This window comes from Cucurbita moschata, unplaced genomic scaffold, assembly GCF_002738365.1.
Source record: "Cucurbita moschata cultivar Rifu unplaced genomic scaffold, Cmos_1.0 Cmo_Scf00034, whole genome shotgun sequence".
Taxonomy (NCBI): Eukaryota; Viridiplantae; Streptophyta; class Magnoliopsida; order Cucurbitales; family Cucurbitaceae; genus Cucurbita; species Cucurbita moschata.
This window is the reverse complement of record NW_019268550.1, coordinates 477,029-487,606: the sequence shown is the minus strand read 5'-3', so window position 1 is coordinate 487,606 and position 10,578 is coordinate 477,029. Positions and strand designations below refer to the sequence as shown.

Here is a 10,578-nt window from a genome sequence, read left to right as displayed (position 1 = left end):
AAAAAAAAAAAAAAAAAAAAAAAAAAAAAAAAAAAAAAAAAAAAAAAAAAAAAAAAAAAAAAAAAAAATCTCTAAAAGGAATAAATATCTTGGAGAATATACCATCCAAACATTTGCCCAGATTTCTCCATTGACAAATTCCAGCTCATTGAGGTTATGCACCTCATCTCCTTGATATCTCACAACCCATTTATTAGTAACTGCATTAATTGGGAAAATGGCCATATGAATATTAACGAGACAATTTTTTGCTAAACTAAAACTTATGAGAATATTCGTTGCTTCAGTAAGCAATATTCATGAGATGAGAATTACATTAAGAAAGAGAGGCAGGAATGCTTAAAGATCCTTATAGTGGAGAACAGAAAACACAAACTTTTAGAGTCATGGAATTTAGTTTAGAACAAACGCTAGTTGTTACATAGAAGAGTAACCTGTAAATGTCTCTGGTTCAATTTGGTATAAAGTTGATGTCCCATCACTTCCAAACAAAACCTTTCCATCTGTTGCCAATCCCCAACCATCACTCATTTGATGAGTGAATTCCTTAACCTGCATAGAGGATAAACACAACATTATATCTTTTGTGAGATCCCACGATTGGAGAGGGGAATGAAGTATTCTTTATAAGGATGTGGAAACCTTTTCCTAAGAGACACATTTTAAAACCTTGTGGGGAAGCCCAAAGAAGACAATATCTGCTAGTGGTGGGCTTGAAGCTATTACAAATATATCAGAACCAGAGACTGGACAGCGTGCCAGCGAGGATGCTGGGTCTCCATGGGAAGTAGATTGTGAGATCCCACGTTGGTTGGAGAGGAGAACAAAGCATTCTTTATAAGAGTGTGGAAACCTCTCCCTAACAGACACGTTTTAAAACCTTGAGGGAAAACTCGGAAGGAAAAGCCAAAAGGGGATAATATCTGCTGCGGTGAGTTTGGGCGATTACATCTTTACATCTTATTGTTTAATTTCAAACCCCAAATTTTCATTACTGAAATATCAACTCATTTAACATAGTCGACGTTAGAATATAGGGCACCTCTCTGTTTAAACGTCAAAGAATAAAGGGTCCATGAACCTCATTTGCTCTAACTTTAACATGAGAAGAAAAGGTGTAATCTCAAGAAAAGGTATTAAAGATGAAGCACAAACTTTTCTTAAATTATCTCGGTCATATATGAAACCAGTTTTCTTCAACCAAGTTACTTGAAACAGCCTACAAAAGAATATAGAAATTGCTAAATTAGCAATATGAAGATTCCTTGAATATATTTATAACGGTTACAATGAATCGAGGTACATATGACACGGTGAAGTAAGAACAGATTAGATTTCGAGGATGGGAATAAATTTCAGACTGCATCCAAATGTACAAAATTAATTTAAAATAACTGAGTTTCATGAGCAGACAAAACACCAGAATAGATTCCTAGTATTATAGTACAAAGGATTCATAATTGGCTTCATTACAATTGCTTGAAAGAAGTGAATAGTTGATTTCATACTTTAATGGTTAATATCATAAACGGGAAATTTGTCATGCTTCCTTCAACAGAAATTTCCAAATGGTAACTTATTGGAAAGAACGACCGTTATCTCAATATCCGAATCAGCAACAAAATCAATGCAATTAATATCTAAACCATCACAAACCTCTCCCCAAAAAGTGTTAATCCTTCCCCAAACTGAGAGTCATCCATCTTGTGAAGAGCCTCAGCCTGTACAGGAAAATAAGTACATAAATAAAACTAACAAGAAAATGGAATGCAATGCTGAAATGTGTTTCCCTCAAACAGTTCATTTAGCCATCCATTGAAAAGGCAACATGATAAGGAAAATGCAATAAAAATTGTGAGAGGGTGTGTGGAGGGAAAAAAGGGTAAAAGGTTCGAAAAATCGTGCACTTCAAAAATTCCTCAAAGGAGCTCTCTTTCAACATCAAAACTCAAAAACATCGGCCGAATATTTTCAAATTTTCATTGATATGTAACGTGATAAAAGAAAATGAAGGTAAAAAAAGTCATGATAAAAAAACAACACTTTATTTTATTGCATGTGAGAAATCTGAAAAAGAAAAAAAGTTACCTTCCCAGTAGAGAGAGCTACTTTTCGAACTGATGACTGCAACAAAAGTCAAGATAAAAGTCACAAGAATAAGATCTAAGGATAACAAAACCATAGTAATTTAATATTCACCAAGTTACTAGATAACAAAATTTTTTTAATTATTCCGGTAGCTAAAAATGTAACAATTTCTCGATTGTAAACACACATTCGGCTTACACTTAGTTGTTCGTTAATAGCTGTTACAAATTTAGCTAAGAAACGAATGATGGATGAGAGGAATTGCATACTGAAATTTGCAAATCCGCCCTAAAATTCTAATCCGAATCTTATTTAGTGTGTCATTGAAATAAGGTGAAAGAGAAGATGCAAGGGCACAAGGCTATGATGATCAGAAATTATGACAATTAGAGGTATCGCTACGGAATAAGGATATGATGATCAGAAATTTCTCTCCACAACTACGAAGAAATGATCAGATAAAACTATGCGGATTTCAGAGTACAGGAAACAACAAACTGATGAATTTGACTTGTGAAATGCAAATTCACCTCTCCATAAAGGCCAGTGGACTCAAATAGGGTGTCATTGTCTGCATAAACCAGTCCCTGGGGAAGCACGAGACAGATTTGTCAAAATAAATACATTCCAACAGAAAACAACGTGCGATACTCATCCGATGACCCAATATTCCAAATCCACTTTCCTACTATAATTCATATCGAATAGTCAACTAAAAGCAGATAAGATCACAATGACGATACATCATTTGGAATAGGTGAATAAATCAATTCTTGATGTGAAGAAAAATGCTTAGACGGAGAACTACAGACTTCGGACCTTGTCTCTATGCATCTATATCAGTGTGTGCCTATGTCTGTGGCAATAAACAGTACTAGTGAATTTCAACAAAGTTCAACCAGAGTATAATGATCCTAGCTTCAAAGAACAGTTCTCCAGAGCCAATATCTTGACACCTTAACTTAATCGTCGTACACAAAAGCTTGAAATTCAGACTTCTGTGTAAAACATACACAAATTTTAAATGGCTCCGAAATTGGGATACCTGAGTGAAGGCTCTAGGATCGTGAGGAAATTCGTTGACCACCTCAATAGAGTAAATCATTGGCGATTGAACTTCATATTTGGCCGATCTTCGCAATACATTAAAAGAAATGCCGAAGACCAGAACAACAAAGAAAACCAGAGAACTCGAAACTAGCAGTGCAGTATTTCTAGGGGTAAGGAAACGTTGATGAGAAGGTCGAGAAGCCATGGCTGCAGGGGGCTTGGAGTTCGATCGCTTAGACTGCCTCCTCTTCAAGGATCCGGCCGCCATTAGATGGCAAATTGTTCATTGATAGCAAAGAAGACAAAGAAAGAATCCAATGGGTTTGGCAGGGATTAGGTAGAGCATGGAGATTGTGAGGCAAAACAAGTAACGCTCTGTTTGGAGCTGAATCTGGTGGACTTCGGATTCTCCATTGCAGATTCGTCTCCAACCTTTGATTCAACTCCAGATATGAAAAGTTCAAGCAAAAAAAAGGAAAAAAAAAAAGTCAACAAAAATGAACTAAAAACCATATAAATTTTTAATTTTTTTAATAATATTATTTTAACTTTATAATATATTTTTGTTCACCCCTACTTTATTTTAAAAATACATTTTTACAATTTATATTAAAAAGACTTGCGCATAATTTAAAGTGTTTTTTTGATAAATAATAAATCAGTAACAGAAACTAAATTTAAGATTTCTTAAAAATATAGGAAATTGATTAAAAAATTATTTAATGGCAAAATAAGTTTTGTTGTATGCGCGCGAATTCTTCACCAGCAATACATGACAATCACGAACATTCCAGAGACCCACAACTGAAGAACGTTCTCGATCTCGCGGTTCGCGGCCCAAACGTCCAAGAGAAACCGATCGGCAACAGGCTGTACGACGCCGTTTCGACATCGACCGCCAAATATGATTAATATAAGCTCGCGAGAAATGTAGAAGGATCGAGACTCTGCGCTATTCTTATTCCACTATAAATACATTCATCCTCTACGTCTGGAAAGCAATTCTGAGTTACAGTTAATACCTGTGAATATCATCTTCAATCTCTTCGCTCTCTTGCAAGTTCTTTTTCATCTGCTTTGAGTTTTTCTTCATTCGCGAGTTTGTGTGTGTTCAATGGCGGACGTGCAGATGGCTGATGCTGAGACCTTCGCCTTCCAGGCCGAGATTAACCAGCTTCTCAGTTTGATTATCAATACTTTCTACAGCAACAAGGAGATTTTCCTTCGAGAGCTTATCAGCAACTCCTCTGACGTGAGTTTCTTTTTTTACTTCCTTCTCTGTTCTTGTATCTTGTTTCCATTGAATGTCAAGCGTCGTCGAGATTTCAGTGGATTGTTTTGTTTCTGAATCTTCGAATGCTTAATTGTTTGGTTTTGATCATCTTTAGGCGTTGGACAAGATTCGATATGAGAGTTTGACTGATAAGAGCAAACTTGACGCTCAACCAGAGCTTTTCATCAGAATTGTTCCGGACAAGGACAACAAAACTCTCTCCGTCATTGATAGTGGAGTCGGAATGACTAAAGCAGGTGAGAGAAGGGTCGAAATATTTCTTCATTTCTGTTAGAGTCTGTTCGCCAGAATGCCGTTGCGACATGGGATGTTGGATTTAATTTCTGATATTGTTTCTTGAATGCAGATCTGGTGAATAACTTGGGAACCATCGCAAGGTCGGGGACCAAAGAATTCATGGAGGCATTGCAGGCCGGCGCCGATGTCAGCATGATCGGTCAATTCGGTGTAGGGTTCTATTCGGCTTACCTTGTGGCCGAGAAGGTGATTGTGACCACAAAGCACAATGACGACGAGCAATACGTATGGGAATCGCAGGCCGGTGGTTCCTTCACTGTCACAAGGGACGTCAGTGGAGAGCAACTCGGAAGGGGTACCAAGATCACACTCTTCCTCAAGGAGGATCAGGTAATGAAATCAACGCAGTTCATATAACGGTCTGTTCTTAGGATAAGAAATTGGAATATTGGGAATACTGAATTTCGTAGATGAAATGGAAATGTACAAATTTTATCGAATGCGGTACTAATTGGATGTATAATTGTTCAGTTGGAGTATTTGGAAGAGAGAAGGATCAAGGACCTCGTGAAGAAGCACTCTGAGTTCATCAGCTATCCCATCTATCTGTGGACCGAGAAGACTACTGAGAAGGAGATCAGCGACGATGAGGAGGACGAACCTAAGAAGGAAGAAGAAGGAGACGTCGAAGAGGTGGACGAGGAGAAGGAGACCAAGTCAAAGAAGAAGAAGATCAAAGAGGTTTCTCACGAATGGCAACTCATCAACAAGCAGAAACCCATCTGGCTGCGCAAGCCTGAAGAGATCACCAAAGATGAGTATGCATCATTCTACAAGAGCTTGACAAACGACTGGGAGGAACACCTTGCAGTGAAACATTTCTCCGTGGAAGGACAGCTCGAGTTCAAAGCAATCCTCTTTGTCCCGAAGAGGGCTCCGTTTGATCTCTTCGACAGCCGTAAAAAACTGAACAACATAAAGCTCTATGTAAGAAGGGTGTTCATCATGGACAACTGTGAGGAGCTGATCCCCGAGTACCTTGGATTCATCAAAGGAGTGGTTGATTCCGACGATCTGCCGCTCAATATCTCACGTGAGATGTTGCAGCAGAACAAGATTCTGAAGGTGATAAGGAAGAATTTGGTGAAGAAGTGCATTGAAATGTTCAATGAAATCGCGGAGAACAAAGAGGACTATAACAAGTTCTATGAGGCCTTTTCTAAGAACTTGAAGTTGGGTATCCACGAAGACAGCCAAAACAGAGCCAAATTGGCTGATTTGCTGCGATTCTACTCCACCAAAAGTGGAGATGAAATGACGAGCCTGAAGGATTACGTCACCAGGATGAAGGAGGGTCAGAAGGACATCTACTACATCACCGGTGAGAGTAAAAAGGCAGTGGAGAATTCCCCCTTCTTGGAACGCCTGAAGAAGAAAGGCTACGAGGTGCTTTTCATGGTCGACGCCATTGATGAGTATGCCGTTGGGCAACTGAAAGAGTACGATGGCAAGAAGCTAGTGTCTGCCACCAAGGAAGGACTTAAACTTGATGATGAAACAGAGGAAGAGAAGAAGAAGAAGGAGGAGAAAAAGAAGTCATTTGAGAACCTTTGCAAGACTATTAAGGACATCCTTGGTGACAAAGTTGAGAAGGTCGTTGTCTCCGACAGGATAGTGGACTCTCCTTGCTGCTTGGTCACCGGCGAATACGGCTGGACGGCAAACATGGAGAGAATCATGAAGGCTCAAGCTCTCAGGGACAACAGCATGGGTGCTTACATGTCAAGCAAGAAGACAATGGAGATCAACCCAGATAATGGAATCATGGAGGAGCTAAGGAAAAGAGCCGAGGCGGACAAAAACGACAAATCCGTCAAGGATTTGGTCATGCTCCTCTTCGAAACTGCTCTATTGACTTCTGGTTTCAGCCTTGATGATCCGAATACATTTGCTGCGAGAATCCACAGAATGTTGAAACTTGGTCTTAGCATCGATGAGGAGGAAAATGAAGGAGGAGATGATGCGGACATGCCTGCTTTGGAGGAAGATGGTGCTGAAGAGAGCAAAATGGAGGAGGTCGACTAAGCCTTCTTATTATCAGCTTCAAGTTTCTTTAGCCGTCACCGTGTCGATATTGAGATGTCTGTGAATGTGTTTTGTGTGTTGAGTCATTGATCAGCGTCAATGTCGGTTTTGGTTCCTCTTCTTTTCTATTTTCTCTGTTGTATTCAATATATGAACAGATACTTCTTTTCTTCTCTTCCGCATTTATCTTCTCTGTGCCCTAATGAATTATTTCTAGGAAACAAATATCCATACTTTACGTGAAAGCTATAAGATACAGAAGCAACCTCGCACTGTGTACATACTCGGAACGGGGACTACAGGAACGTTCTTCCCTCTTGCTCTAAGAAGCGACAGTGAGCGAATATACAACAGCAATACAATACTAGTTATCTAGTTCAGTAGCATTAAGGAAGGCTCAATTAGGTACAGTTCGGTGAAGTAGTAGCTGCCGTTGCTATCTCCAACGGTTGAGGTCTCCAGCTTTGTTCTTGTTACTAACCATGTTCCATGAAGGCATCATATGACGAGAGTACCTTTTTCTGCAAGGTGGTATCATGTAATCAAAACGAAAGTAATCAATAACAGAGGGAAGTATCTCTTTCCGAGAAAGAAAAACTTCCAGCTTCGATGTTAAGGGTTGGAGTTAAATGGAAGGATCCTAAATGATGTGCGGAAGCACAATGGAAATATGGTTAACAATTGTTTTGCCTCAGAAACTGTGTGCAAAAGCAGAAATTCGTTAGTGAAGACAGAGATCTAGATAGATACTCACATGGTCCTCAAAGTCGGGGCCGGTGAGATTAATGGCCAGGTTTCTCATGAGCAACATCACCTGGAGAGGGAATAAGAGTATCAGATATATACTACATAAGTTGTTTCAAGCATATGATATGATATGATTTATATTATGTTTAAAGGATATAATCTTTGAAGTTAAATGCGGGACCAAGTGAACTGGCTGGTTGGCCTAAATTTTGGATGGAAGTAAAGCTACGCAGTCATGTAGTGGGATGCAAGGCAATGAAGTGGGAACGAAGAACATACAGTTTCGACGTCTATTTGGTCCATCTGTTTTAACTTCTGCAAATGATCCGAGGCTTTTGGGTCGAACACGCTGCCAATGAAGTTGTAGACTTGACCAAAATCTGGCAGTACTGCATTGAATTGAAGATTTAAAATGCATCAACAACGGTCACGGTAATATGATGTAATGGAAAAACAAAGAAGCATTCTTCAGGACAATTTTCTCTGAGTCTAAATCATTAGGTGAAGGAACTGAAATTTGTAAATGCCGTATGGACTACAGTAACCTAATGTACTACCCAGGCTGGAGAAATTATTGAAATAACGTAACTATCAAAGTTTTCACCTCTCAACTGAAGCTTGTTATGTTCCTCGACGCTTGATTTAGTTGGAAAGCGTGCTCTTGTAGTGCGGTCTGTGCTACTGCAACAATTGTTTTCTATAACTTGCCCTGCAGACACGAAAGAGAAAGGAAACAGCTAGATGAAATCAAAGCATCCAAAACAAAATGAAAAAAAGTTCGTGAGTTATCAAGTAATTAAATTTCCAACCCCTTTCTATTCCAAGAAAAAGATAAAGATAACAAGATCATTTTCAGATTCAGACTCTTGTTTGTGATTTCACAACTCTAACCTCTTGCACTTTGAGAGAAATTAACCATCTGGGTAGAGTTATCCGCCATGAAACTCGCAGGAGCAGAAGAGGAATCTGGCTTTATAATATAATTCGGTTGAAGAGAAGAAGATTGAAATGGCCCTGACACTAGCGCAAGAGCTGAGACCACAATGGGTTGGCATTACGAGAAAGCGTTGGCAAAATTATGCTGTCAAAAGACAATCTACAAATTGAACTTGTACTGACCATTTGTTGAAGTCTTTTGAGGATATGGACGAGCAGCTTTCCTCTTTGGTCGTGGAGGAGGTAGGTGTTCGCCTGTCCCACTCTTCTCAACCTTCAGGAAGTACTTCTGAGCGTGACTTCGTATCTGATAAGAATCATCATCATCTTTACTACTTATAATAGAAGAGCCAAAGCTTGAAGAATTCGAGCATGATTTGTTTTGACCAAACATAACAGGATATTATATTTACTTCATAATCTTTAAATTTTCGTATATTTTGCATTACTCTGTACTCTAAATTATGTAACAAAGTGCCAATTTCCAGAACTTATCTATAATCTTAAAAACGCTATTGAAGAACAAAAATTCCAGAAAGACGAATAACATCGTTATTTCTCGATAACTAACGAGAAAAGAACGAAAACATTCCAGATTTGTTCATTAGATTCGTAGGATAAAAATGGGACGTAAGACGAGTGTGTTCATTACCTGAATGACGGTCTTCGACCCTACAAAGGCCTCAATCTTCTTCCAGTCACGATCAAATCTGAAGCATACAATCAAAGAGAAGATACACGAACGATTAGATCGGAAACAAACACAAAAGCAACAATTCAAATGCTTCCGGACATTTCTTCCAAATAATCAAAAAACAGACCAGAATTCCTCTCCTGATGAAAGAAAACAAAACAAACAGTCAAATACTCCAAAATCACTCCGAAAACAAATCGCGCGGCCTCCACTCGTCAATTCAGAAACCACAAATCAAAGACGATGCCGGATACGAGCATACAACCGCACAGAGATATGAAATCTTATCAAGACGGGCAAAAATTTAAATCAAATTAGAAAAATATCCACAACAAAAAAGAGAAAAACAGGAGGATGAAGAAGAACAAAGAAGCTCGAAAATATATCGGAGAGAGAAGAATATACAGTTGAATAGCTTCGAGGAACTTATCGTGCTCAGGCTCAGTCCAGCTCTCTCTGCACTTGGTGATGGTGTAAGGTTTCCGAGCTCTTTTCAATAGGTCATCTCGCAACGACGTAGCAGCAGTGTCGAACGGTAACGCCATTTGAACGGATCTAATTCGGAATCAACAGCCGTGCTCGGCCCGAGCACGAGGTTCGAGAAATGGCAGTTTGCTGTCGCCAGCGCCATTGATATTTCCGTGCAGATACTTAAAAATTATCCAATGCGCCGGGCGTAGGATTGGCATAGTGTAATCGAGTTACTGGAAGCTGCCACGTGTTTTTTTTTCGGGTTAATTGGCGGGAATCAGGGCGGGGTAGGAAGAAGGTCGCGGCTGGGACATTGGAGGGAAAGAAGGGAAACCGTTACATGGGGAGCGGAAAAAGGAGTAAAACATAGTGCCCTTATAAACCGGTAGACACGTGTCGGTGGCTTTAAAAAGTGGGTTTTAATACATTCCAGTGGAAGATATTTTTATTGGGACCCACGCAACTCGAATCTGTACCACTGATCCGACATTGGGTCAGTTTCTTATCCAGTTGAGATTTTCTTTTCCATAAATTGAATTTATATATTGTAATAAATGTTGGCCGAATTTCCAAACTTCAAGTTGAAAATGTTGTTTTTAAATGTCAATTTAATCCTAATTTTTATTACTTATTTTATTTATAATATTTATTAATTACAAAGACTAGAATTCAAATAACATTAACTTGTTCTAAAGACTATATATTATTATTACTATTATATAATGATTATTTTCTGAATTGAGGCCACATGCTTCTTGCCCGCATCCTCATCTAATTAAACCCTTTAAGTAACAAGTAGCTTCACGAGACTATTTGATATCAACAAAAATAAAATAAAAACTGCGCTCTATGATCCATCTGCTTGCTTCAGCTTCTCGTACGATTTCCTTGAAACCTATAAATAAAATATAAATTCGAAGATTAAAATACACGAAGCTCAATGGAAATAGAGAAGGAAAAAAAAAAAAAAAAAAAA

At 38.7% G+C, this 10,578-nt stretch overlaps 4 protein-coding genes across 6 annotated transcripts in view; 1 reads left to right on the top strand and 3 right to left on the bottom strand.

Moving 5' to 3' along the window:
* Nucleotides 1-3,636, bottom strand: part of LOC111430883 (glutaminyl-peptide cyclotransferase-like) — a 5,746-nt gene extending 2,110 nt beyond the window's left edge. For both annotated transcript variants that reach the window (XM_023067356.1, XM_023067357.1), the window contains exons 1-7: nucleotides 3,134-3,636; nucleotides 2,619-2,675; nucleotides 2,089-2,124; nucleotides 1,657-1,721; nucleotides 1,156-1,219; nucleotides 435-552; nucleotides 103-200 (exon numbers count right to left, since the gene is read on the bottom strand). In XM_023067356.1, the coding sequence (XP_022923124.1) occupies nucleotides 103-200; nucleotides 435-552; nucleotides 1,156-1,219; nucleotides 1,657-1,721; nucleotides 2,089-2,124; nucleotides 2,619-2,675; nucleotides 3,134-3,406 (711 nt within the window). In that variant the 5' untranslated portion in view covers nucleotides 3,407-3,636. The remainder of the gene's footprint in view (nucleotides 1-102; nucleotides 201-434; nucleotides 553-1,155; nucleotides 1,220-1,656; nucleotides 1,722-2,088; nucleotides 2,125-2,618; nucleotides 2,676-3,133) is intronic.
* Nucleotides 3,637-4,136: 500 nt separating this feature from the next.
* LOC111430679 (heat shock protein 83) lies at nucleotides 4,137-6,924 on the top strand. Its single transcript, XM_023067027.1, has 4 exons — nucleotides 4,137-4,390; nucleotides 4,527-4,668; nucleotides 4,779-5,059; nucleotides 5,201-6,924. Exons 1-4 carry the CDS (start codon nucleotides 4,253-4,255, stop codon nucleotides 6,752-6,754), a joined length of 2,115 nt encoding a protein of 704 aa, XP_022922795.1. The 5' UTR covers nucleotides 4,137-4,252; the 3' UTR covers nucleotides 6,755-6,924.
* Nucleotides 6,925-6,964: 40 nt separating this feature from the next.
* LOC111430680 (protein REVEILLE 6-like) lies at nucleotides 6,965-9,781 on the bottom strand. Of its 2 annotated transcripts, XM_023067028.1 has the most exons (8): nucleotides 9,537-9,773; nucleotides 9,090-9,147; nucleotides 8,621-8,744; nucleotides 8,393-8,533; nucleotides 8,106-8,210; nucleotides 7,781-7,890; nucleotides 7,509-7,568; nucleotides 6,965-7,275 (listed from the first exon to the last, which is right to left on the bottom strand). In XM_023067028.1, exons 1-8 carry the CDS (start codon nucleotides 9,674-9,676, stop codon nucleotides 7,231-7,233), a joined length of 783 nt encoding a protein of 260 aa, XP_022922796.1. In that variant the 5' UTR covers nucleotides 9,677-9,773; the 3' UTR covers nucleotides 6,965-7,230. The 2 variants fall into 2 exon arrangements, with proteins under 2 accessions (XP_022922796.1, XP_022922797.1); XM_023067029.1 differs by lacking the exon at nucleotides 8,393-8,533 and having other exon boundaries at nucleotides 9,537-9,781.
* A 569-nt stretch (nucleotides 9,782-10,350) lies between these two features.
* Nucleotides 10,351-10,578, bottom strand: part of LOC111430700 (DUF21 domain-containing protein At5g52790) — a 5,251-nt gene continuing 5,023 nt past the window's right edge. Inside the window, exon 13 of the mRNA XM_023067068.1 lies at nucleotides 10,351-10,497. Coding sequence (XP_022922836.1) covers nucleotides 10,450-10,497 — 48 coding nt within the window. The 3' untranslated portion in view covers nucleotides 10,351-10,449. The remainder of the gene's footprint in view (nucleotides 10,498-10,578) is intronic.

Coding starts and splice junctions, on each gene's coding strand:
- LOC111430680 (XM_023067028.1), bottom strand. CDS start 9,676: ATGGCGTTACCGTTCGACACTGCTGCTACGTCGTTGCGAGATGACCTA. Junction 8,745..9,089: donor GGTCGAAGACCGTCATTCAG/GTAATGAACACA, acceptor GATTCTTATCAG/ATACGAAGTCACGCTCAGAA. Junction 8,211..8,392: donor TTTCTCTCAAAGTGCAAGAG/GTTAGAGTTGTG, acceptor TCGTGTCTGCAG/GGCAAGTTATAGAAAACAAT.
- LOC111430679 (XM_023067027.1), top strand. CDS start 4,253: ATGGCGGACGTGCAGATGGCTGATGCTGAGACCTTCGCCTTCCAGGCC. Junction 4,391..4,526: donor TTATCAGCAACTCCTCTGAC/GTGAGTTTCTTT, acceptor GATCATCTTTAG/GCGTTGGACAAGATTCGATA. Junction 4,669..4,778: donor AGTCGGAATGACTAAAGCAG/GTGAGAGAAGGG, acceptor TCTTGAATGCAG/ATCTGGTGAATAACTTGGGA.